The 25,473-nt window shown below is 38.5% G+C and overlaps 1 protein-coding gene across 2 annotated transcripts in view; it reads left to right on the top strand.

The window, feature by feature from the left end:
* LOC128855715 (Y+L amino acid transporter 2) overlaps positions 1 to 12,551 on the top strand; it is a 114,756-nt gene extending 102,205 nt beyond the window's left edge. For both annotated transcript variants that reach the window (XM_054090857.1, XM_054090856.1), the window contains exons 4-9: positions 3,103 to 3,322; positions 3,646 to 3,860; positions 4,007 to 4,236; positions 5,765 to 6,017; positions 6,251 to 6,315; positions 11,509 to 12,551. In XM_054090857.1, the coding sequence (XP_053946832.1) occupies positions 3,103 to 3,322; positions 3,646 to 3,860; positions 4,007 to 4,236; positions 5,765 to 6,017; positions 6,251 to 6,315; positions 11,509 to 11,511 (986 nt within the window). In that variant the 3' untranslated portion in view covers positions 11,512 to 12,551. The remainder of the gene's footprint in view (positions 1 to 3,102; positions 3,323 to 3,645; positions 3,861 to 4,006; positions 4,237 to 5,764; positions 6,018 to 6,250; positions 6,316 to 11,508) is intronic.
* The last annotated feature ends 12,922 nt before the right edge of the window (positions 12,552 to 25,473 follow it).

Here is a 25,473-nt window from a genome sequence, read left to right as displayed (position 1 = left end):
GTTTTGCGTTGTTCTTTTTGAAGAAAATTCAACAATTTTGGAACAAGACGCGCGGACACTCGTCTCATGCCCAAGACATCATGAATAATAGTATGAACGGATTCATTTGATATGCTCAGCTCACTAGCTATCTCTCTTTCGGTCACACGGCGATTTTTACGCACAATTTCCTTTACTTTTCCGATGTTTTCATCGTTTACTGATGTTGCTGGACGACGTTCATGAGGCAAGTTTTCAACCGATGTACGGCCCACTTTGAACGTTTTGTACCACTGGAAAACACGTGCAGGCAATAGAACAGAGTGCCCATAGGTTGCCTGCAACATTTTTAAGGCGTCTGAAGCCGAAATTTTGTTGGAATAACAAAATTTCAAACAAATTCTTTGTTCAACTTGAATTTCCATCGTTAAATTCGAAAAACGCACTCGAGCTTGACTTGTTTACAGTTGCACAGAAAACAAACTATGTGACATATCACGCTGAAATTTGCCATGTAAGCTTATAACAGTTCTACCATCCAACAAAAAATTTATTTTTGCCATATGTCATCCGCGGACCGTTTTATTGATAAAGTCTCGTTCATATTTGAGCAGAAGTATAAGTGAGGTATTTTTATTTGGTTTAGTTATTTACAATTAATTAAAATTATTTTTTGAATACAATACCAATCCAGTGCCCACCTTTATTAGCAATCACAAACTGCGATCTTTTTCACCTTGTCAAGCGTTTCGGGTATTACTTTACTTTTCAGAACCCCACAAAAAGAAGTCCGGAGGGGTTAAGTCTTGCCTCTTTTTGCCACTAGACATACCTCGAATTTTCGTTGCAGAAATTCAATTGTTGCACTCGCAGTGTGGCATGGCGCACCGTCTTGTTGAAACCAGTAATCGTCTAAACCTTTCTCACGCATTTGCGGGCAGACATAATGAGCCAACAGCCATCGATATCGGTTTCCATCGACCGTTTCGTTTTCTCGGTAAAAATGCCGACCTAAACAGTTACTTTCCGGTCATGCAATGGCGTTTCATGAACCGCGTGTGGATTCTCAGTTCCCCATATGCGACAGCTTTGTTTATTCACGCTGCCAGAGAGACTAAAATGTGCCTCGTCAGTCATTAAAATTTGCTTCCAAAAATTGGGTTCAGTGTCAATCATTCGAGCGACTATTTGGTCGTATTCCAAGCGACGTGAATGGTATGTCGGCCATATTCTTTGTGTCAATTGCACTTTATATGGAAACAAATTTAAATCATTCTTTAAAATGCGCCGCATTGTCGGTAACGCTCTTCCTCACTGCTTCAACAAGTTCATTGGAACGTCTTGGTCGTTGATGAGCGGCATGTTAACGATCTCCTACTGTCCTTTGCTTAAAAAAATTCGACACCAATCGACGAATAGTATTGTCAGATGGGGCCTGTTTGCCGCGATACTTTTTGCGATATGCGCATTGAGTTAGAATAATAGAACGACTATTTTCGATGTACGAGGGGTGCCTTTTATATTTCGGGATTTGGCAACCCTGGTGTTACAATCTGGCGACTGACAGCTGTATCGCAAAGTTTGACATTTTCTGGCTTTTACGTACTCAGAACGTTTTGAAATACCAGCGCTATTTGTGTTGTTTACAGTAACTTAAAAGATTCATCTCGGTCCAAAAATGGAATTAAATCGTGAACATTTTCGTGCGATTATTTTTTACAACTTTCGACATGGATTAACTCAGCAAAATTGCATAGATGAACTTAAGTCATTTTTTGGCGATGAAGCTCCATCAAGGACCAGTTTTTATCGATGGTATGGTGAATTCAATCGTGGTCGTAGTTCACTCCAAGACGAATTTCGTGAAGGTCGCCCAAAATCAGTTGTTGTTCCGAAAACCATTGATGCTGTGCGCGAACTGATATTGCAAGATCGTCATGTGACCTATCGTGAGATTGAGACAATCTTAGGCATTAGTGGGACCAGCATACATTCAATATTGCATAAACATTTGACTGTCAAAAAAATTTGTCTGCGTTGGATCCCACACAATTTGTCAATCGCTCAAAAAAAGGCTGATGTCGATTGGTCGAAGGAAATGCTCAAAAAATACGATCGCGGGACTTCGAAACACGTCTTTGACATCGTGACAGGTGATGAATCATGGATTTACGCGTATGAGCCCGAAAGTAAACAGCGGTCGACTGTATGGGTGTTTCAAGATGAGCCAAATCCAACAAAAGTTATTCGCGCACGAAGCACTTCCAAGCAAATGGTCGCCTGTTTTTTCGGAAAAACTGGACATATCGCAACAATGCAGAACAGTAAATTCTGAGTGGTACACAACCATTTGGTTGCCAGTTGTCTTCCAAGAAATTAGGAAAACCAATCGCCAAAGACAGATCACTATTCACCAGGACAATGCGAGCTCTCACATATCGGCTCAAACAACCGCATTTTTGAGCACCCAAAACATCGAATTAATGGGTCATCCGCCGTATAGTCCTGAATGGCACCGAATGACTTCTTTTTATTCCCGTACGTAAAAAACAAACTGAGACGTCAACGTTTTTCGACACCTGAAGAAGGTTTGGAGGTACCTCATTCAGAGTGGCAAAAGTGCTTCGACAAATGGCTCAAACGCATGCCAAAGTGTATAGATCTTCATGGAGAATATTTTGAAAAACAATAAAGTGATTTTCGATGATTAAAATTTGTTTTTGCTCTCTAATCCCGAAATATAAAAGGCACCCCTCGTATAGCTTCACTATTTCAGCGCATTGTTTCGGTGTAAAGCGATCCATGATTGAAATTGTACTGAATTAATGTAGCGAAAACATGTATGTCCAAGTCGATCGGTTGGTAAACGACAAAGTTTTTCAGCGTTTACATACTGACATAAAAGATGGCGCACCCTTTATATTCACAACAGACTCCCACAACAGCCAGCAAATTCAATCAGTGCAAATGTTTTTGCGTCTTCATGGCATTCGAAGCCACGCTGCTTACATTCCCTAAAGCTCCACACAAATATTTTATTAAATTTGCCATTTCACATTTATTTTCATCTACTGTATTTTGCTTACTTCATTGTGCTCTCACGCTTCCTCTCTCCCCTTGCAGTGGTCTTAACTTTTATCAACTGCTGGGACGTCAAATGGGCCACCGCTGTGCAGGACATCTTCACATATGCCAAGCTGTTGGCGCTCTTCATCATCATCGCCACCGGCGTCTACCAGCTGTACTTGGGCAAAGTGGAATATTTTACATTCGAGAATACAGACACACGAGTCACATCACTAGCGCTGTCCTTCTACTCCGGATTGTTTGCCTACAACGGCTGGTAAGTTGATACGGCTGCAAAGGGCTAGGAGTAGCGAACGCAGGTCAGACAGGAAATCTGAAATCAGTGGGCGAGAGCTAAAAGAAGGCTTTGGTATACACGTACGAGTATCAGCGAAGTAATAGGATTTAAGTAATTGGCTTGCCCGCAATTTGTTTTGATACTTGACCAATGACATGGTTGTATTTCCATTTATAGAAATACATACATACATGCAGATGTGTGTGTGCTTATGGTTGACAATAGAGTTATTGCAGACAAATGAAATATTAAGCTTATTACCTATTTTACTTACTCGGTTTATTTTTTTTTCCATGCAACAGGAATTATTTGAACTTCATTATTGAGGAGCTTAAGGATCCTGTAAAAAATTTGCCCCGCGCCATTGCCATCTCATGTACGTTGGTCACCATTGTCTATGTGATGGCCAACGTTGCCTTCTACACCGTACTTTCACCCGAAGAGGTTTTAGGCTCGGCCGCTGTAGCTGTGACGTATGCGGAACGCGCATTTGGCATATTTGCGTGGACGGTGCCAGGTAAGGCAGAAATAGCCAAAGATAAAGGGAGAGAGAGGAGGGAGAGAGAGAGAGAGAGAGAGAGAGAGGGCGAGTGTAGAAGAGAATGCATTAAGTAAACTGCGACTTAAAAACTCTTTTCTTTTCTTTTTCTTCTTCTTTTACAGTATTCGTTGCCCTCTCTACCTTTGGCGCAGTGAATGGCATTTTGCTCACCTCTTCACGTCTGTTCTATGCTGGCGCTAACGAGGGTCAAATGCCTGAAATCTTGACAATGATACAAATACAACGATTCACACCCACACCTGCCGTTTTGATAATGGCGCTACTATCGATGTTGTACCTGACCGTCTCGGATATTTTTGCGCTTATCAACTATGTGGGCTTTGCCACTTGGGTGAGTAAATTTACAGGTTATTAAATTATAATTAGAATTTAAAGCGGCTTGGGTTGTGCATGAAATTCTGTACCTTTAAAAGGAAACACCCGCCATTGACTAAATATAAATACCACTAAGATTATTCTCATGAAGTTGTAAATAAAGGGTGGTTAAGTTTCAAGGGCCGGTGTTGCTTTTGAATAAAATACAATTTTTTTGGGAAATTTTTCTCATTTCTCTTTATTATGATAATATTGGTATGACTCAATTAAGTATGGAACAAAATATTGGCCAAATAGCCGCCGCGGCCTCGACGGCACACCTCCATCCGATGGTCCAAATTTTCGATGACGATGAGGCATAATTGAGGTTCTATGCCATTAATGTGCCGAATTATCTCATCCTTTAGCTCTTGAATTGTTGCTGGCCTATCGACGTACACCTTTTCTTTCAAATAACCCCAAAGAAAGTAGACCAACGGTGTCAAATCACATGATCTTTGCGATCAATTGGCAACGCCGCGACGTGAGATTATTCGGCCATCAAATTTTTCGCGCAAAATAGCCATTGTTTCGTTAGCTGTGTGGCAAGTGACACCGTCCTATTGAAACCGCATATCCTCTACATCCATATCTTCCAATTCGGGCCATAAAAAGTTCGTTATCATCTCACGATATCGAACACTATTCACAGTTACTGCCTGACCGGCCTCATTTTGGAAAAAAAAGACTGCCCAATGATGCCGCCGGCCCATAAACCGCACCAAACAGTCACTCTTTGTAGGTGCATTGGTTTTTCCCCAATCACTCTTGGATTATCATTCGCCCAAATGCGGCAATTCTGCTTATTGACGAATCCACTGAGGTGAAAATGTGCCTCATCACTGAAGATGATTTCCTTCGAAAATTGGTCATTCACTGTTGCCATTTCCTGCCACCATTCTGATCATTACCGACGCTTGTAATGGTCAAGAGGCTTTAGTTCTTGAGTCAATTACACCTTGTGAGCGTGTAAATACAAGTCTTTATGCATAATGTTCATCAACGACGAGCGTGGGAGGTGCAATTGTTGGGCACGACGACGAGTTGAGGTAGACGGCTCTTCAACCTTACTATCGCGAAAAGCAACAATATTTTCTGCAGTATGAGCTGTACAAGCATGCTCTGGTGTTTTCACATCTCCTACAGACCCGGTATGCTCAAACTTTTGCACAATTTTTCCGATTGTACGCACATTAAATTGACCGAAAAATCACGAAGTGCGCGATATGCATTTTGATTTGAACGCCCGTTTTCATAATAAGCCTGAATAACTTTAACGCGTTGCTCGATTATATGTCTTTCCATGGTTCAAATTGAGTTAGTCTGAAATTGAAAAATGTCAAATGAAATGCAGGAAAAACTTGACGTTTAGGTGTGGTTTACATTCAACATCGACCCTTGAAATTTAACCACCCTTTACATAAATAATTAATTTTTAATAATTTTTAATAAATATTTTTTCTTATAAAATCTCTTCTTATTATTCTTCATTTCTCTCCCAACAGCTAAGCATAGGCGTTTCCGTTCTCTGTCTACCCTGGTTACGTTACGCCCAACCGAATCTGCCACGCCCCATACGCGTGCCGCTCATTTTCCCCATCATCTACCTACTTGCCACCATTTTTGTTACCGTTGTGCCCATGTATGCTAGTCCCGTCGAAACCGGTTATGGGATCCTAATGATTTTGAGCAGCATACCAGTTTATTTGGTATTCATTGCGTGGAAAAACAAACCGATTTGGTTCCAGAAGACAATGGGTAAGTTGTGTGAAAAGAGTTGTACAAAAATTTACAAAAGTTTCAGAAATACAAAAAAAAAAACATCAAAATGCTTTTTACGAACACCCAAATTTAATTTCATTCTGTTCACGTAACACCCTTTATACTTACTTATATGTGTAAAAAAACAAAAGAAATATAATTTTATTCTAATAATTTTTTGAAATCACGCACATTCACCTATGCCGCTATGGAATATTACTCTCTTTTAGGTGGATTCACACAAGGACTGCAAAAAGTATTGATGGTTGTTCGTCCAAAAGCTTCCGCTTCAAAGGTTTTTATTTATTTTCTTATATTTTGCGCACCCTTTTCTAAAGTCATGCACATTTTTTCTATTAATAAATGAATTTTCTTTTTTTTAATTTTGCTTGCTATTAACTTTAACTTGTTTCCAATTTGATATTAGTTTATAATCAAGCACCCTAAAGTAAAAATTTGTTGCACTTTGTTTTTCGTATGTAGTAAATAAGTAGTGAAACGTTGGTTAAGGGTATTCACGAAATAGATTAATTAATAATTACTTGAAGAATAATATTTTAAAGTAATACGAGTAGTAATAGAGACTGCAGATGGAAAGAACTGATGTTACCTATCATGCCCGACCAACTGTCGTAGATCCTCCTGCCATTAAGCAGAAGGGACTTCAGGTGGCAGGTTAGACTGATGACGGGCCACTTTCTATGAGCGAAGCAAATGGAAAAGGTAGGCATATCAGACAGTGCACTCTGACCAGCATGTGGAGAGGAGGATGAGACGGCGGACCACTTTCTGTGCGTCTGCCCGGCCTTCGCTTGAATCAGGCTTGAGGTCTTTGATACTGATGAGATAAGAAGCGACCACCTTGGCTCCTTGGCACCACAAGGTCTACTCAGATTTCTTCGGAGGTCGGATAGATTTAAAGAAAATTGAAAAGGGAACCCGAGTGCAGTACAATGGGCTTAATGTTGTCTGAGTGCTGTACCTACCAATTGTCCCGACATAAAAAATACATATTATGTTAGGGAACGCATTCGAAATATTACGGCCAGGAATATTAGTTTAGGTTGACCTGACTAGCTGATAGTGATCACATAGACCTATTGGTCCTTGGTGGTACCAGATGGAGCTCTACCTTTACGTTTCTCTGACTTCTTTTGCATAAGAACCCCGAGCTAAAATGCAAAGTTCTTGACACTTCAACAAACTAAGAGCAAAATGGAAAGTGTACAAAGGACAGCATTCATGCTTATCATAGCTGTGCCAACCAAATCGAAGAAAGGTGCACCCAGCGACTTTAATAGTCTAGCTACCAAACCCGGACATTTAAAAAGAAAACACTAAACAGTCTCCTTCTCTGAAAGTCCGCACAGCTTCTGCAATGGGGGTTATATAGTAACACTAGCTCTTCTGCATCTGTGCCGTCCAATGACCGGTAAACACAGCTAGGAGTTCGGAAATTGAATAACGTGAAGTCCCCAGAACTTTCTGAGTCCTTCCTCTATTGTACTGGAGCCAAAGGAATTTCGAAATAGCACACAAAGAAATGGAGCTCCATCTGCTCGGCGTTGTGCAATTCCCCTTTAACAACTGTCAGGGACATGCTGAAGACCGGGTAGGAGGGCTCTCAGATCAATTCAGTCGAGTTTGCCATCAGCGATTTTATTTCCCTCTATGTTTCTATGTGCTAGAATCTAGATCATGAAAATGTTACCTGCAAACCCCAGAGGGGGGGGACCTTACAGGAGTTGATTAATTAAGATCTGCACCATTTCGTCGTCAGAGCCTTGATCCCGGTTTAACTTATATATACAATAATATAATTAATATCTCCCTAGCTCCCCCGCTCCCACGTTCCCTAAGCATTTTATGTGGCTGCAGGATCGTAAAGACTTCTGCCTAAAAAGCACTAGCAGTATTCGGCACTTTTAAGGAAATAAATAAATAGGAAAAACCCTGCTCCGATTAAGAGAAAACCCCTGCTCCGACTTTCGATTCCATCAAGGGGTCGTCAGTGCAGACAGAGGTACCAGCTTCGGTGTAGATTTTCCCCTTGTTCCAATCCTGTCTACTTGGAAAGATTGCCGTGGCACGACCCTCAAACTTCAGTTTGTGGATGTAGACAACTGTACGAAGTTCAAAGAAACGCGTTGTTAACTAAAAATGCTAACATATCTCTTGAAAGATTGCTTCCAGAGGCCAACCTCCTGATTGCACTTTGAGCAGCGAAAACGGATGCATCGAAAGCAAACTATCTGGTACCGAAAGTAGATCCGTAAATACGAATACCTAACAGAAGGGTTTAGCAGACCAGAGTCATATCAGATGATAGAGGTCACCATATTTATACTGACGGCTCAAAGATGGACAATGCCACTGGATCGAGAGAGCACTCGGAATAATTATTCTTAAATTGCCCTTAGACTTCCACACCGGTGTAGCGAATAATAAGCTGAGTTCTACGCTACAGAAAAAGGAGCAAAAACGAGAATACTAATGGGCTTACCTCCGACAAACCTTACCATTTTTGATGATAATCAAGCAGCGATCAAGGCACTGGCCTCAACGCGCATCAAATCAAGATGTGTTAAAGAATGTCCCACTCGCTTATCCAGCAACACAACACCTCTCTTTGTTTGATCCCCGGCCACTCTGGAGTGGAGGGAAATGAAAAAACGGATGAGTGTGCAAGGAAAGGCTCTGAGCTTGACCTTCAACGAGTTATAGAAGACATAAGCATTCCTCTAAACGAACTATACACTGCGATTAACTTGCGCGTAATCGCGGAAACCAATAGGAGGTGGTCTCTGACTACTAACTGTAAGGTCTCCAAAGCGCTCTAGCCAAAACTAAATCTTAAAAAGACAAAATGTCGACTTGGATTCAACAGTTATTATAACTGGTCACTGCACTAGCCAGTAGAATGGGTGTACCTCACAATGAATGCTGCAGGAGCTGTGGAAATGAAGCAGAAATTGAGTCGGTACAACACCTCCTCTGTGAATGTCCTGCATTTAAAAGAAGCCATCCCAAACATCTTGGCGATTATTTCTTTGAAGACGTGGGAAATTTGCAAAATGTCTCATAAGGCCTCGACAAGACTCTTTTATCGTACACGGTTCTGTGCTGTCGTTTTTGCACCGTCCCATGAGATGTCAGCGAGATGAGATCTTCTAGTTCGCGCAGCATCGACCATCTCCAAGTATTTGTTGGTCGACCGCGACCTCTGCTCACTTGCGGGTTCTAGTCCAGTGCCATTTCTGTGATGCTATTTGGTGCTGTGACCTCTCCATCGCCACTTTCTGCGTTTGATCTGCCATGGGATAGGTTCCTCATTCGCTGATCTCCACAGTGCGTCGTTGCTAATGGTGTTCGGCCAGAATATTCTGCAGATGATGCGGAGGCATTTGTTGACGAAAGATTGTAGCCTCTGTGTGATGGTGTTAGAGGCCAGCCATCTTTCGCTTTCGTACAACAATACGGACTTCACGCATGTTTCAAATATTCATCGCTAAGTACGCCTGGAGATTTGCGAACTCCTAGTGGGAAGTTCTGGGGAAAGATGTCTAGTGAAACTCCATACGATGCCTTTTTTGTGCAGGGTGAGTTAGCCCATGACATCATCAAGGACGATGGCGAAGAGAAGAGGCGGCAGTGGACAACCTTGCCTTACGCCTGCGTTGATAGTGAATGGAGCGATAATATCGCCTTCGGAGTTCTCGTAGAGGGCTTTGATGAGGGAGATTATCTTAGCGGGAACTCCCTTTCTACTCAGTGCCAGCCACATTGCGTCTCGTTTGATAGTATCGAACGCCTTCTTAAAGTCTACAAACAGCATGTAGAGCGGGGCGCGCCATTCAACTGATTGTTCTACTATAATCCAAAGTGTGTTGGTCTAGTCAACACAGCTTCAGTGAGGGCGCAAACTAGCTTGTTCGTCTCTCGCTCACCTCGGTAGCCTAGCGTAAGTAGACTACAAGGTTTGATTGAAAAGTAATGAGCCTTATCGCGCTGAGCGTCTGCCAAGCGATCAACCGAATCGGCTGGTGGGGGAAAATGATCGTTGGACCTTCCCCTTCCACTAGAAACCGGTCCCAGTTCGCTGGCAACAGCGGTGCTGTCAGTCAACATCGCTCCGCGTTACTCGATCACATTTTGCGTAAAGCTAAACCAAACGAGCACCGAAACCATTGGGCTAGTCAAGGAGACTTACGGAGACCAATCTCTGTCCAGTGCCCAGGTAAAACGGTGGCCAGTCGCCACGACCCAAGAAGGCGCGCATGTCGAAATCCAAGGTCAAAACCATGCTGATCATCTTTTTCGACTCTCGAGGCATCGTCCACAAGGAGTTTGTACCTCCAGGAAGCACTATAAATGCGGCATTTTACAAAGAAATGTTCCTTCGGCTGAAAAACCGCGTCGCCCGGTTTCGGGCCGACCTCGTCAAAGATTGGACCCTTCATCACGACAATGCGCCGGCGCACACCGCCATCCTCTACACCTCTGCACTGGCCAAGATGGGAGTTCCGGTGCTTCCTCACCCTCCCTAAAGCCCAGACCTATCCCCTCTGGACTTCTTCTTCTTCCCGCGCCTGAAAAGAAAGCTGAAGGGGAGCCGTTTCGACTCCATCGAGGCGATCCAAAGAACTGTGACAGCCGAATTGAACGGGATTCCGGCGGATGCGTTTAAAAAATGTTTCCTACAGTGGAAGGACCTGTACCAGCGGTGTCTTGGCGCTCAAGGAGACTATTTTGAAGAATATTAGTTGTATAAGCCAAAAGGTTTAATAAAACTGCTTAAAAAAAATAAGGCTCACTACTTTTCAATCAAACCCTGTAGGTTGCCATCCCATATGTTATGAGTTCGAATCCCACGTGAAGCACAGTCCACACACTTTTCGAAATTTACCTACTTTCCCTGTTTATAACAAAAAGAAAAAAATTTCCATCTCAAGGGACTAGTTACCTTCTTAAAAAGATCTAAGTGGTTTAAAAAACTTAGTTAGGGGATGGAAATCAGATGCAGGTATCACAATGACATAAGGGCCACCGAGTGTCTTGTCTTAGACAAGCAACCTAGGTTAGTTAAGCTAAGCTACATTAGCCTTTTTAAATTGCTTACTACCTTTTCAGAAAGAGCATAAACTTATGCCCCTTTTTCCCTTAACTCCCAATTGCATCAATGGTTGGAGTAGCATTCGAAATCAGTTGTCAAACTTTACACAACCTTTTATTATTGCATCATGAACATTTGTGATAGATTAAAAAGCACTGTAGTCGATAGAAAAGCCATATTTTAGTTAGAATTTTTAATTTTTTTAAATAATTTTTAAAATAAAATTTTTTGATTTTCTCACAATTAAGCGAGTGCATTAACTAGAAATTGAACTAGATTTTTCTAAATTTGTAAAAAAAAAAATATATGTAACTATTACTTTCAGCTATAAATAAATCACATCTACTAATTTTCATTTCAAATACCTCTTTACAGTAAGCCTCACTCGTTTCCTGCAGAAGACGCTAATGGTAGTCGGTAAAAGTAAACCAGCTCAGGTGTAAATGTCATAACCACGGACCTTCATACAAGTGCACACACACACACAAATACACGTATAAACATATGTATGTATGTATGTGCATACATTTCTGTACAATTCCACAAAGCATTTATGAATTTGTATGGCGCAAGCTCCCATAAACGTGATTATACAGACATATTGGACTAACTGTAATGGATGATGCCAAGCAAGCTGAAATATCCGACACTACACTGCACTACACTCCACTATACATAATAAAAATATGATACTAAAAGGCTTTCGTGAAGTTAGAACCGTTATACAATATACATACATAAGTACAGCTGTAAAGTTTTAGAGAACTGAGCAGATATAAAAGATTGTTTAACAAGGTTGCACACATAAATTGATATTCGAATTTTTAGGGGGGACCAAACCAAAAACCAAACGTTAATGTTTAATAGTGAAAGACAAAAGCAAATTCCAAAAGAAACTCAGCGTGTATTCGTTTGCTTGCTTGCATAAAGTTGTCATATTTTAATTTTTGCATAAAATCCAAAAAAAAATGTATTAAGATAAGATGGGAAAATTCATTTTGAATATTCGCTTAGTTATATTCTATTACACATACAAATGCATGTGGGTAGGCAGAGCCATGCATGCTTACCCTACTCGTATGCTGTGACTACCCCTAATGGTCGAAAACGTTCCAGTGCTGCAGACATTATTTAGGAGCTTTAAGGGATCAACTTTTCATGTACACACACGTATATGTATGTGTGTAGGTGCACACATGCATAAGTGTACATGCATGTATGCATTTTTATAAGTCGGTATGTACATACATATGTATTTATGTAGGTGGCATACTTTTAAAAAGTTTAACATTTTTGTATTTTAAGTAAAATTTTTGTATTTTAATTAAAACAATTTTGTATTTTAAATTAAGTTTTTTAATATTATTTTCGCATCACGCATACTTTCATATTTTTGTTTTTAATTATGTATACTAGTAAAGAAAATAAAATAATAAGTGTAAAAATTTTATAATAATGAAATACTATAATAGTAAAATAAAATTATGTGCTTTTATTATTTTGCCAAGTATGAGGTGGTTTTTTTTTTTTGGCGGTGAGGTTGGGTTAAAAATGCCTTCGCACCATATAGTAACCGTCGCTACTACGTGTGGAGTGAATCCACTAAAAATATTCCTCCTCTTTTCTTGGATTTCCCCTCCACCCTGGAACTACTTCCGCATTGCTTCGAGGTAGAGGGCCAAGACGGTGTCCTAAAAAAGATACTTACTTACTCACCCTGCGGCCAGAGTCACCTGTTTTGAGAAAACTATGCTCAATGCTCAATGCGGCCGCCGTAGCCGAATGGGTTGGTGCGTGATTACCATTCGGATTTCACAGATAGGTCGTTGGTTCGAATCTCGGTGAAAGCAAAATTAACAAAAAACATTTTTCTAATAGCGGTCGCCCCTCGGCAGGCAATGGCAAACCTCCGAGTGTATTTCTGCCATGAAAAAGCTCCTCATAAAAATATCTGCCGTTCGGAGTCGGCTTGAAACTGTAGGTCCCTCCATTTGTGGAACAACATCAAGACGCACCACACAAATAGGAGGAAGAGCTCGGCCAAACACCCAAAAAGGATGTACGCGCCAATTATTTATTTTTTTTATTTATGCTCAATGCTCTTCAGCATAAGTTTCCATTTCACACTTCTTTTGTCGGATAATATCCTCCACGAAATTTGCGACGGCATTCCATTTTTCTTCGTCTATCATCATTTTCTCGATTATTCCTTCAGTTGTAAATATACCAATAGCTCGTTGCACACCTGTTCTCTCGCATTTAAAGAAGGTGTGCTCCGCATCATCATACTTCGTAACTCCATTTATGCTGTTTAGTAGGCCCACTTTTCCCATTCGCCACAAATACTTGCGAAAGGGCCCATGTCCGGACAAAAAACTGTGTGAGGTAATAGTTAACCTCACCGTGCTTTCTTTTTACTCACTTTTGTAGATCGGGTATTAGTCTCGCTGTTCATTTACCGTATCGTTCAGAGTTTCATCTTGCCTGGCAAAGTGTGAACATTTGATTTCTAATAGCGGAGAAGCGTGGTACTGGAATTCCTGAGATTTTTGCCTACCATCTCCGTTTGCGCTGTTGTGCTAGAATAACTATAGGGATGGTTCCGCTGATAACTAAAACCGCTGCTTCAGATACTGTTATGTATGAAGAAGCCACTCTGAGAGCACAGGTGCCTTGCACAGAATGCAGAGTTTTTCGCCGGCATTGCCCCCTTAGCGAATCTGCCCATGTTTCGCATCCATATACAAGAATCGAGTTCGTCGTGTCCATTAACAGTTTTCGCTTGTTCTGCTTTGGACCTCCAAGGGTTGCCATGCGCTTACTTAACTGAGGCGTAGTAAACAGGAAAATTTATTTTTTAGATGCTTTTTAATTTTAAAAATATTTTATTAATGAAAAAACTTATACAAAAATTAACTTGTTTGCATTTATAGTTACTTTCGTTTCAAATTTACCCATTTTTTAGTTCTTACAAAAGTGTTACACAGATTTCAGCAGATTCATTTATGCAACTATTTTCTTTCCCTGTAAATTTTAATATTGTGGATTATTATTATTAGGAGGCGATTTTGCGCTGCGTCCTGAGAGATCTGTTGTGCGCACTCATGGATTTAGAGCATTTCTCGGACCCCAAATTTTTCAATAAATTTTAATATTTGTCCTACTTTATTGAGTTTCATTTCCGCCTCCGATAAAATATGGGGTATTCAATCAAACATATTTTGAAGATTTCAGTAAAATTTATATTATCGGAAAAATGAGATTTTTTTTAAATGTTTGCTTAAAAAATTACCGTTAAACCAAGACAAAATTAACTCCCCGCATTTATACTTTCTTTTCAGATATACAGTTAATCCAATTTAATAAAAAATTATTTGTTTTTTAATTTTATTCGATTCTTTTATTAAATAAGTTTTTTGGTAATAAATCATATTATCGGAAAATGATTTTTTTTAATGTTTGATTTAAAAAAGTACCGTTCGACTAAGAAAAAATTTACTTTCTGCATTTATACTCTTTTTAAAATATACCGTTCCTCCAAAAAAAAATTAATTAATGTTTTTTGATTTTTTTTATTTTTTTTTTTAATTTTATTCGGTTTTTTTTAGTAATTAAGTTTTTTCACAGCAAATTGAAATTTTTGGAAATTTTTACGAAACTTTTTTATTTACCAAATTTTACAGAGACTAGTTTATAAATAAATTTTCTTCCCAAGAACTCCAATTTTTGAAATGTTCAATAAAACATAATTTTTGAAAATTTCAGTAAAATTTATATTATTGGAGAAATGTTTTTTTTTTTTTGTAATGTTGGATTAAAAAAGTACCGTTCAACTAAGAGAAAATTAACTTTCTGGATTTATACTCTTTTAAAATATACCGCTACTCCACAAAAAAAAATTCTTAATTTTTTTAGTTTTTTTTTTGATTTTTTAATTTTTTTTTAGTTTCTTTTTTAATTTTTTAGTTTCTATTTTAATTTTATTCGGTTTTTTTAGTAGTTAAATTTATTTTACAGCAAATTGAAATTTTTGGTAATTTTTACGAAAAAACTCAAATTTTTGAAATATTCAATAAAACATAATTTTTGAAAATTTCAGTAAAATTTATATTATTGGAAAAATGTTTTTTTTGTAATGTTGGATTAAAAAAGTACCGTTCAACTAAGAAAAAATTAACTTTCTGGATTTATACTCTTTTTTTAAATATACCGTTTCTCCAAAAAAAAACTTCTAAATTTTTTTTAATTTTTTTAGTTTTGTTTTAATTTTTTGATTTTTTTTTTTAGTTTCTTTTTTAATTTTATTCGATTTTTTTTAGTAACTAAGTTTTTTCACAGCAAATTAAAATTTTTCAATAAAACATAATTTTTGAAAATTTCAGTAAAATTTATATTATTGGAAAAATGTTTTTTTTTGTAATGTTGTATTAAAAAATTAACGTTAAATTATGCAAAAATTAACTTTCTTCACTTATACCTACTCTTTTTCAAAATATACCGTTACTCGAAAAACAAATATTTTTAAATAAAAAAAGAAATTTAATATTCTTATTAAACAAAAATATTTTTTTTTCATTTTTTTGAAAAATATTTTTTTTTCATTTTTTAAATATTTTTATTAATAAACTTTTTTAAATTAATTTTTTAAATTTTTTTTATTTTTTTTAATTAAAAAAAATTGAATTTTTTCAATAAAACAAAAAATTCCTTATTTACATAAATAAATTTCTAACAAAACTCTCATAACAGTAAAAAATAGCTGCAAATTGGTAAAAATTTAACATTTCAGAAAATATCTTCATTAATTAATAATACAAATTTCGTTTTCCAAAATATCTCAATTAATTTACAATAAAAGTTTTACTTTCCAAAATGTATACATCAGTTTATTAAATAAAATTTCGCCAAATTTATTAAATAAATGAGTTAATAAAATATAAGCAAAAAGCCACGACCATGACCAAGGCTCTGAGTTTGCTGGAAACTAATAAATTGAGAAAAAAAAAAAATAAACGCTTCAACATTACTAACTGCCAACTTTGGAACAGCAACAACAAAAAGCAGAAATACAACAAACTCAGCAACCAACACGAAATAATGAAAATAAAATTAAATAAAAGTAAAACAGAAATAAAAAAATTCCCCCCCGAAAGAGTCACCTTGTATGTGCGTGCATATATCAAACATATCGAACATATAGAAATTTGTAGCAAAAATTAGGGATAGCAACGAAATTTGTTAAAACCTACCCGAAAAACACTACTTACTACCTGAGAATCAGAAGAAGAAGAAGAAAAAATGAAAAATCTGTTAAAGTGTTGCATTTCCGTTTATTTGTTACTTGTAAATTTGTAGTTGTGCTTATCTCCCACTGAAATATTTATGCAAGAAAAATGGTTTTCAATTATTAAAATACAAAAAACACAAACACTTTCATATGCACAGTGTTTTGAAAAGGCCTAAATTAACTACAAAAATGAAGCATTCTAAATTATGTGTTTGTTTTAAATAAAATAATGGAATAATACAGCTAACTGTATATAACTAAGTGAGTGTGTCTAAAAATTGCTGAAAAATGCAAAAAATGTAAAAAAATGTATTGGGAAAGTTGTTGACAATAATATTCTTATTACAATTACGTATTTACGCATGTTTGTATGTATGAATAGCATTAACACTATTTAGTCACTGCATATTTGGAATTTATTGAAATGCTGCATACACTGTGAGAAAGGAATGCAAACAATTAATTTGCTAAACTGATTTACTACATCTAATTGTATACATACATATATATGAAAAATAAAAATAAAAATAAATATAAACGTATTGAATTTATAGAAAAAAAAACTAAATATATTTGAAAATGTAACAAATTTGCTGTTATAATTGAACGATAATTATAATTATAATTATTATTAATTTTTATTCCTTTTTCAGTGTAAAAAAGTTGTAAAAAAAGCTAAATTAATTTCATTCGCTTACAGCCAGGTGTAATGGAATTAATTTGCTTCAAGCACATTTTAAGGAAAAAATAAATAAATAAAAGAGAGAAATACAAATAAGTACATGCCACAAAATATATAAAAAGACAGCGAAGTTTTGTGTTTGTATTTGCTACATGAAAGGGAACGGAGAAAGAGTCAGAGTCATTGATGGTAAATGTAGGGAAAATTCCCTACATGTAGGGTTTTTCTCAAATAATGCGAGTGTAGGGAAAAGAAGGACAGATTTTTTTAAATTCTGTAGAAAATTTTCAAGGACAGAAAAAATTTTAGAATAGCGGGAAAAATTAAAAAAGTCCATTTAAAATAAAAATCCGCAGTAAGATCTCATGTCAGACTTATTTTTTCCTTATGACAGCATACTTTTAAAAGCGCTAATACTACAACATTGCCATTTTTTTCTTCGTTAACGCTAACGTATATTATGTTAGCCCGCGTTTTCCGCTGCTTTTCACTTTTGAAGTAAGTTTGCAATTATTTTGGTTTCAGCTTTTTTTATATTTAAAATGCATATATTTTACAGAAATAAGCTCCTCCTCTTCGACTGACTCTTCAGAGGAACACCAGCAAAAACAATGCAAGGATCGGAAAGAAAAGTTCAATAACAAGCGGTTTGACGACGACAATTTTAGTGGCTGGTTGGAAGCTGTGGCTAACGATCCATTCAAATGCAAATGTGCTGCGTGCGACAAAGTTTTGAACTGCCGCAAGTCTGATTTGTAGAAGCACGCCGAAACAAAAATGCACCAAAAAATATTAAGGCAATAAAAAATACACCTAAAAACAGAAACAGTTTTTTTAAGAAAAAGCCGAGTAAACCAAATGGTTCCAAAAATTTCGAAATAAGACTTAGCGTGTTCTTCGCTGAGCATAATGTCGCGCTGCAAGTGGTGGACCACTTAATCCCGCTCTTAAAAGAAATCGTGCCGGATTCTGAAATAATAAAAAACTCTGAGCTCGCAAGAAAGAAGCGTACCAGCATAATAAAAAATGTATTGGCAAAAGAAGAAAAATACAATTTAGTTAGTACAAAAATTAAAAGTAAACAAATTTCCCATAATGATCGATGAAAGCACAGACATCGGACTCAATAAGCATACCTATGTGTCTCCTGGTGAGATTTTCGGCGAGGAAAGCGAGCGGGTTGTGGCCAAGCTGCTAGATCTAATTCCAATAAGAACTGATTGCACTGCAGAAGCTCTGTACGGAATTTTTAAAGAATCCATTTTATCTCTTGGAAGTCCATTCAACAACATAATTGGTAATTAAAGTGCATTTACTTTATTACATTGCAGTGCAGCGATGGTGCCAGTGTAATGATCGGGGGGCAGCATTATTCCTTTAAATAAAAAAAAAATAAATAATTGGCGCGTACACTTCTGTTAGGTGTTTGGCCGAGCTCCTCCTCCTATTTGTGGTGTGCGTCTTGATGTTGTTCCACAAATGGAGGGACCTACAGTTTCAAGCCGACTCCGAACGGCAGATATTTTTATGAGGAGCTTTTTCATGGCAGAAATACACTCGGAGGTTTGCCATTGCCTGCCGAGGGGCGACCGCTATTAGAAAAATGTTTTTATTAATTTTGCCTTCACCGAGATTCGAACTAACGACCTCTCGGTGAATTCCGAATGGTAATCACGCACCAACCCATTCGGCTACGGCGGCCGCATTATTCCTTTGCATCAAGATTAATTAGGGGCATACCAAATGCTATAGTTGTAAAATGCATATGTCATTCTGCAGCAATTATTGCAAGTAGGGGTTAACGCTACCCAGAGGACCTGAGGATCTTTTGCGGCAAATCGGTTCGTACATTTCAAGAAGTTCCGAAAGATGCGCACAATTAGAAGCTCTGCAGGAAATGCTAAATGAGAAGAGAAAGAAAATCCTTCGGACTTATGCAACCAGGTGGCTCTCTCATCACAAATGCGTCGGAAGTGTATTACAAAACTGGGATGTGTTATTGGCATTTTTCAACCAAGCTGTGACGCAGAACAAGTTGAAATCAGCAGAGGCGATTTTATTTGAGCTCAACAACCAGCGCAATAAGATTTTATTTATTTTTCCTCAAGTATGTACTCAGTTACCTCAATACTCTAAACGCATTTATTCAGTCGAAAGCACCTTTAATACAGGTACTCCAACGAGAATCGATCAAAATATTTTTAGGCTTAGGTGAAAATTGTATTAAAAATCTGAGCTTAAGATTACTTGTGCTGTGAGATCGCCACATAAAGGGTGTTTTTTTAGAGGTTAGGTTTTCAAGATGAAATAAAACGTATATAATTTTATGTTATGGCCAAGAATTTAGCTTTATTATAAAGATAAGGGTTTGCCATTATGTTTTAAAAATGATTTCGGGCAAGTGGCCGCCGCGGCTGGCTCGAATAAATTCCAGCCGAGAGGCCCAATTTTCGACCACTTTGTCAGCAATAACGCGCCGAATATTCTCTTCCAAGACGTCAATCGTCTCGGGCTTATCTGCGTAGACAAGCGACTTCACATAGCGCCACAAGAAATAGTCCAGCGGTGTTATATCGCACGATCTTGGAGGCCACGCCACAGGTCCACGGCGCGAGATAATGCGCTCACCAAAAGTTTCCTTCAATAAATCGATTGTTGCGTTGGCTGTATGGCATGTAGCGCCGTCTTGTTGGAACCAAAGGTCGTCCACATCAACATCGTCCAATTCAGGCACGAAAAAGTCATTAATCATGGCTCTATAGCGCTCTCCATTGACTGTAACATTGTGGCCGGCTTCATTTTTAAAGAAATATGGACCAATGATTCCCTCTGCCCATAGAGCACACCAAACAGTGACTTTTTGAGGATGTAACGGCGTCTCAGCAATGGCTTGTGGATTATGTTCACTCCAAGTGCGACATTTTTGCTTATTGACATACCCATTCAACCAAAAGTGAGCTTCATCGCTGAACAAAATTTTCTTGTGAAAATCGGGATCGGTGGTCATCTCGTTTTGGGCCCAAATTTGCACGATTTGCAAACGTTGTTCAGGTGTAAGTCTATTCATTATGAAATGGCAAACCAAACTGAGCATAAATCAAGTGACAGCTGTCAAAAAGACCATCTACGAAAAAAGTAGTGCTAACTTGAAAACCTAACCTCTAAAAAAAACACCCTTTATTTCTCTACCGCTTGAGTAAGTTTTTTTCGGATTTGAATGTAACGAGCTCCTAAAAACTGTGCCAAAAACGGCTGCGAACAAAATTAGAACAGATTGCCTACAGTTTTATATTACTGCTTTGGAAGAGATACAAAGGAGATTACCGCTCAAATTGAGCTATTCAAAGAAATTGAGTCTTTAAATCCAGAAGTTGCAATGGCGGTAAAGGGAAACAAAAATGATCTCGCATTTGAGAACATTTGTAAAATAGTATGTGTGGATGTCAAAGTTTGTCTTGTTTTAAATAGAACTGAATGTAATGTTTTTCAGGTTAATTTTTAGTCTTTTGCTGAATTCTTCTTTATATATGTGTTTATGATATAATAAATATAATATGTGTATTTATATATATTTGAAATAAAATTTGTTTTTATTATGAAGTGTAAAAACAGCACCAAGTCCTTAAGCAAATAATTCAATTTTGACGTTGCAAGTGCCTCATTATAGTGTAAACACAGAGAAAAAAATGTAGGGAATTTTGTAGGGAAAATTTTTTGTAAGTGTAGGGAAAAGAAGGGGCTTTTTTTGGGCTGTGTAGGGATTTTTTAAAAAATCATTTACCATCACTGGTCAGAGTCAGTCGCTCGCTATATTTTACGAAAAAACTGGCACGTGAAGTTCCCCTCTAAGAGAGACTGAAGAAGCAGCAGAGTAATTGCGGGGAATTACATTGATATTCAAGTCGTATGCAAGTGTGATAGATTACCACATTCGCTATTTAGCTGTGGTGAAAGAGAAAATTGTGAAGGGAACTTTGGCTGCCACGTCACTTGAGGATTCACAACATGAGTGAAGGTTGTGTTGATTTATTAGGTGCGCAACTAAGTTCTCCTTAGGGAGGCTTTGCACGACAAAATCGAAGACTGATGCATGAGACAAGATCTTTCCGTTAATCCGAACAAAACAACCATAGTCTTGTTTACGAGAAAACGGACATTGGATGGACTCAGTCTTCCAACACTGAAAGATTGATGAAGTTAAATATCTAGTAGTAATCTTGGATAAGAAGCAGACTTGGGAGACACACGTTTCACTGAAGGTGAATCGCGCATTGAGGATCTTTCAGCAATGCCGTAGAGCCTTTGGTAAAACCTGGGCTCTGAAACCTGCTGTGGTCCTATGGATATACACAGCACTTATCAGACCAATCATCACTTACGCCTCTGTGGTCTGGTGGCGACGGAGCATGATTAAGTCCACAATCCGAGAACTATACAGGCTGCAAATGAGTACAACCTCTGGTGATGGCCTAAGCAAGCATAGCATGATTTGCTCCCCTTGGATCTTAAGATACAACAGGAAGCAATAAAAGCAATGTGTAGGCTCCATAAATATGGTTTCTGGCCCGAAGACGGAACTTTGGGACACAGAGAAATCTTTCAAGTCCACAATCCGAGAACTATGCAGGCTGCAAAGAAGTGCATTACGAGTGCCATGAGTACAACCTCTGGTGATGGCCTAAGCAAGCATAGCATGATTTACTCCCCTTTGATCTTAAGATACAACAGGAAACAATAAAAGCAATGTGTAGGCTCCATAAATATGGTTTCTGGCCCGAAGACGGAACTTTGGGACACAGAGAAATCTTTAAGTTGCTATCGGAGCAGTATCCACTGTTTTTTTTTCTTCTAAAGACGTCCTGATACCCACAGCTTCATTTGGAAGGAAATTTGTTGTCGGATTTCCATTGCGTGAACAATGGAGCAATCCAGAATGCATGTAGGGAGGTTTGACGGATATTTTCTTTACTGATGCGTTCAAGAATGAAATAGGGTCTGGAACCGGATGGTACTTAAATGCTAGTAATAAGTATCACTATGCTATGGAGGAAATGGCAACTGTTTTCCAAACAGAAGTTTTTGCCATCCTGAAAGCAGCCGAATGGATAATCGAGAGGAGATGGAGCGGGCAACAGATTGGAGTTTTCAGTGACAGTCAGGCTGCACTGAAGGTCCTGGAGAACGCGAAGCAAACCTCAAAGATTGCTCAAGAACGTAAGAAGAAGCTTAATTCTGTCGCAAGGCCAAACAGGCTTGTACTTATATGGGTTCCGGGACACTCCGGTGTTCAAGGAAACGAAATTGCCGACGAATTGGCCAACCGTGGATCAGCGATGCACAATGGCCAGAGCCAATAATCGGAATCAGTTCCGCAGGAATCAAGAATTGGATCAGCGAGTATGTAGGCAATCTACATAAAGAGCGATGGTCCGGTCTAGAACGCTGCAGAACTGCAAAGTGTTTTGTGACAAGTCCGAACAGAAAACTAAAACTTAGAAGGAAAGACATTCGGTTGATGGTCGGTATCATTACAGGACACAACCCATGGGGTCAGCATATGACCACCATTGGAATCATTGAGGACCCAATGTGCCCATCATGCTTAGAGGAGGCGGATAGCACTGAGCACTTTCTCTGTGAGTGTCCTACCTTTGCTAAAGCAAGGCTACGAATTTTGGATTCCGATGTTATGAAAATGAGTAATATTCGTTCTCTAAAATTGGAGGATATTTACAGATTTTCCAAAGAATCTGGACAGCTCTCACAGGTCTAGCTATCTCTGTATCTGTTTCTCTATCTATCCCATCTATTTCTTTCTGTTACTTCCCACCTTGACTATCTATCCCCTTTCGAGAGCTTTAAATGCAATGGGCTTTTTTAGGCCTGAGTGTGTTAGGAGCCACCAAATCTCTTGGTGCTCCTTGTCTTGACCTTTTCAAATTTCAAGTTCTCGATGTTTGTTTTTTTTTGATGAAAATACAACTTTATTCTGAAAAAATGGTTACAAGTGAATCATTGAAACTTAATAGAGGAGGGATAAAAGTGATGGCGTACGCTGATGATGTGGTGCTAATGCTGTCAGGACTGTGTCCCAAAACGATCAGTGGGATCATCCAAAGGGCGTTAGGTGAGCTTAACTCTTGGGCCACAGGATGTGGCCTAAGTTAAAACCCGCGTAAAACAGATCTTATGCTTTTTACCACCAGATACAAGGTACCATCCTTTACTCTACCAAATATCAACGGCCCAACTCTTTCACTTTCACCCAGTACAAAGCACTAAGGGGTAATTCTGGACTCCAAACTTAGCTGGAAATTAAACGTCGAAGAACGGGTAAGGAAAGCAGAAATTGCTTTATATGCCTGTAAACGTAAGCTATGAAGAAGATGGGGTCTCCAACCTAAGTATACATTATGGTTGCATACGGCGGTTATGTGACCAATTTTATCATACGGATCGGTAATTTAGTGTAAAACACTTGGAAGAGATTGGAATATCAAACTACTTAACAGAATACAAATATCAGCCTGTGTTCTAACGGTCAGTGCAATCAGGTCATGTTCTAAGGAGGATCTCAATACACCGACACACGTTATTCGGACGGATATACATACATATCAAGAAGACGGCAACCATGAGTGCATTTAGGTTAAATGTAGCAGGTCGCTAGAAGGAAAAAACTTATGGTCATGCCAGTCTACTATTGCGACAAACTCAGTTAACCTCAGTGAGGGCTGACTACATCGTCCTGACGGTAACATTCAATAAGAATTTCGCCACTCTCTTTCTATCTAAGGAAGAATGGAATAAGGGATTCTCTCTAAACATCTAAACGCTCTAAAATGGACTGTGGTGTTGGAGCTGGTATATATTCTCATAGACTTGGAATTGAAAAATCTGTGCGTCTCCCAGCAGTGTCTGGAAGTACTGGCAAATGGGGAAGCTTGTAGGCTACTAATCGCAGATTTCTCTTTTAAGGGCAATATCGCTATTACTTCGGATAGCGAAGCTACAATTCAGGCACTGGGTTCAGGTACTATAACCTCTAAAGTGGTGGAACAAAGTAGGAATAGTGTCACCACCACCACGTTGTCATTCCATTAAAATCACCGTCTTTGAAGCGACGGAACCAATCTCGGCACGTTGTTTCACTTAAAGCAGCATCTCCATAAACTTTTTGTAGCTCTCGATGCACTTCAGCCGTCGAATGAAAGAGGAAAATCAACACTTCCCGCAAATGACGATTATTCGGCACAAAATCAGACATTTTCACAAACCCAAAAGTATATGATACCAAAACAAAATCACTAATGTGTCGAAGCATTTTGTTTACCATATGTCTAAGCTTGGTTTATGACGTTTAGGTTATGTTAGAATCGACCAGCACACACTGCTGGCGGCATCTATTGACAAACAGCGGGAACTTAGCTGCGCATCAATATTTTCGTACAAACTCATTGCCAGCCGAAATGTGCATGATAATGCCAATCAGTCGTTGTTCAGCGAACGGTAACGAAGAGTCATTGGTTGATTTTTTTCATATATCACCAACACATTCTCAGTTTTTTTTGCAAACACACCTCAAGTAAATTCGCTCAGAGCCAAATAACGGCCTGTTAAAAACCTCTGAAATGTTTTCACCATACCCGTGGGTTTCAAAATAAGCAATGACCCAGGACTGAGTTCTCTGCAGTACCAGATAACAGAGAGCGAAGTCCAACTAACTAACTGTCTTATAAACTTCCAAGCGATAATATAGAGATTAAGAAGTAACCCAGGGAGTTGAAAAACAACATCGAAGGAATACAAAAAGCATGCATCATTTCAGACAGCCAGGGGCAAGAATAATAGGATAGGTTAAATGAAGCAGGTCGTGAAAGTATAAGCCAATTGACACCATGACTTTTCCCCCTGGTCGAGCTTGGGCGAAAAAAGTGTAGAGATGTCAACGGAGTAGGCATACACGCACGGTCAACGAAATCGATGGTCGAAGGGCTTTTTTTGACATTTCGCTTTCAACGTATTCACATTTTAATATTATTTCGCGCTCAGCGAACTAATGACCAAAGAAAATAATCCACTTAAACGACGAAAACACGCAAGGTAAGCCCCAAACAAAAATCATTCGCTTACGGCATCCGTGTCACTTAAGACAGTTATGATTTCGAGATTGTAAGAGACGTCTAGCAACCAGTTTAACACCGATAACAATGTGAGCCTTGAAATCCAACGGAAATTCTCTCTTTCCAACAAGTGCTGCTTTGGTCTAAGTAGGCAATCGATTAGTAAACTCGTCTCTCAACGAAGAAAACAAATACTTTACAAGACTCTCAATGTGCCTGTCCTAACGTAAGGCGCAGAAGCTTGGACG

Source organism: Anastrepha ludens, chromosome 2, assembly GCF_028408465.1.
Source record: "Anastrepha ludens isolate Willacy chromosome 2, idAnaLude1.1, whole genome shotgun sequence".
Classification (NCBI taxonomy): domain Eukaryota; kingdom Metazoa; phylum Arthropoda; class Insecta; order Diptera; family Tephritidae; genus Anastrepha; species Anastrepha ludens.
This window is presented reverse-complemented; position numbering and strand designations above follow the sequence as displayed.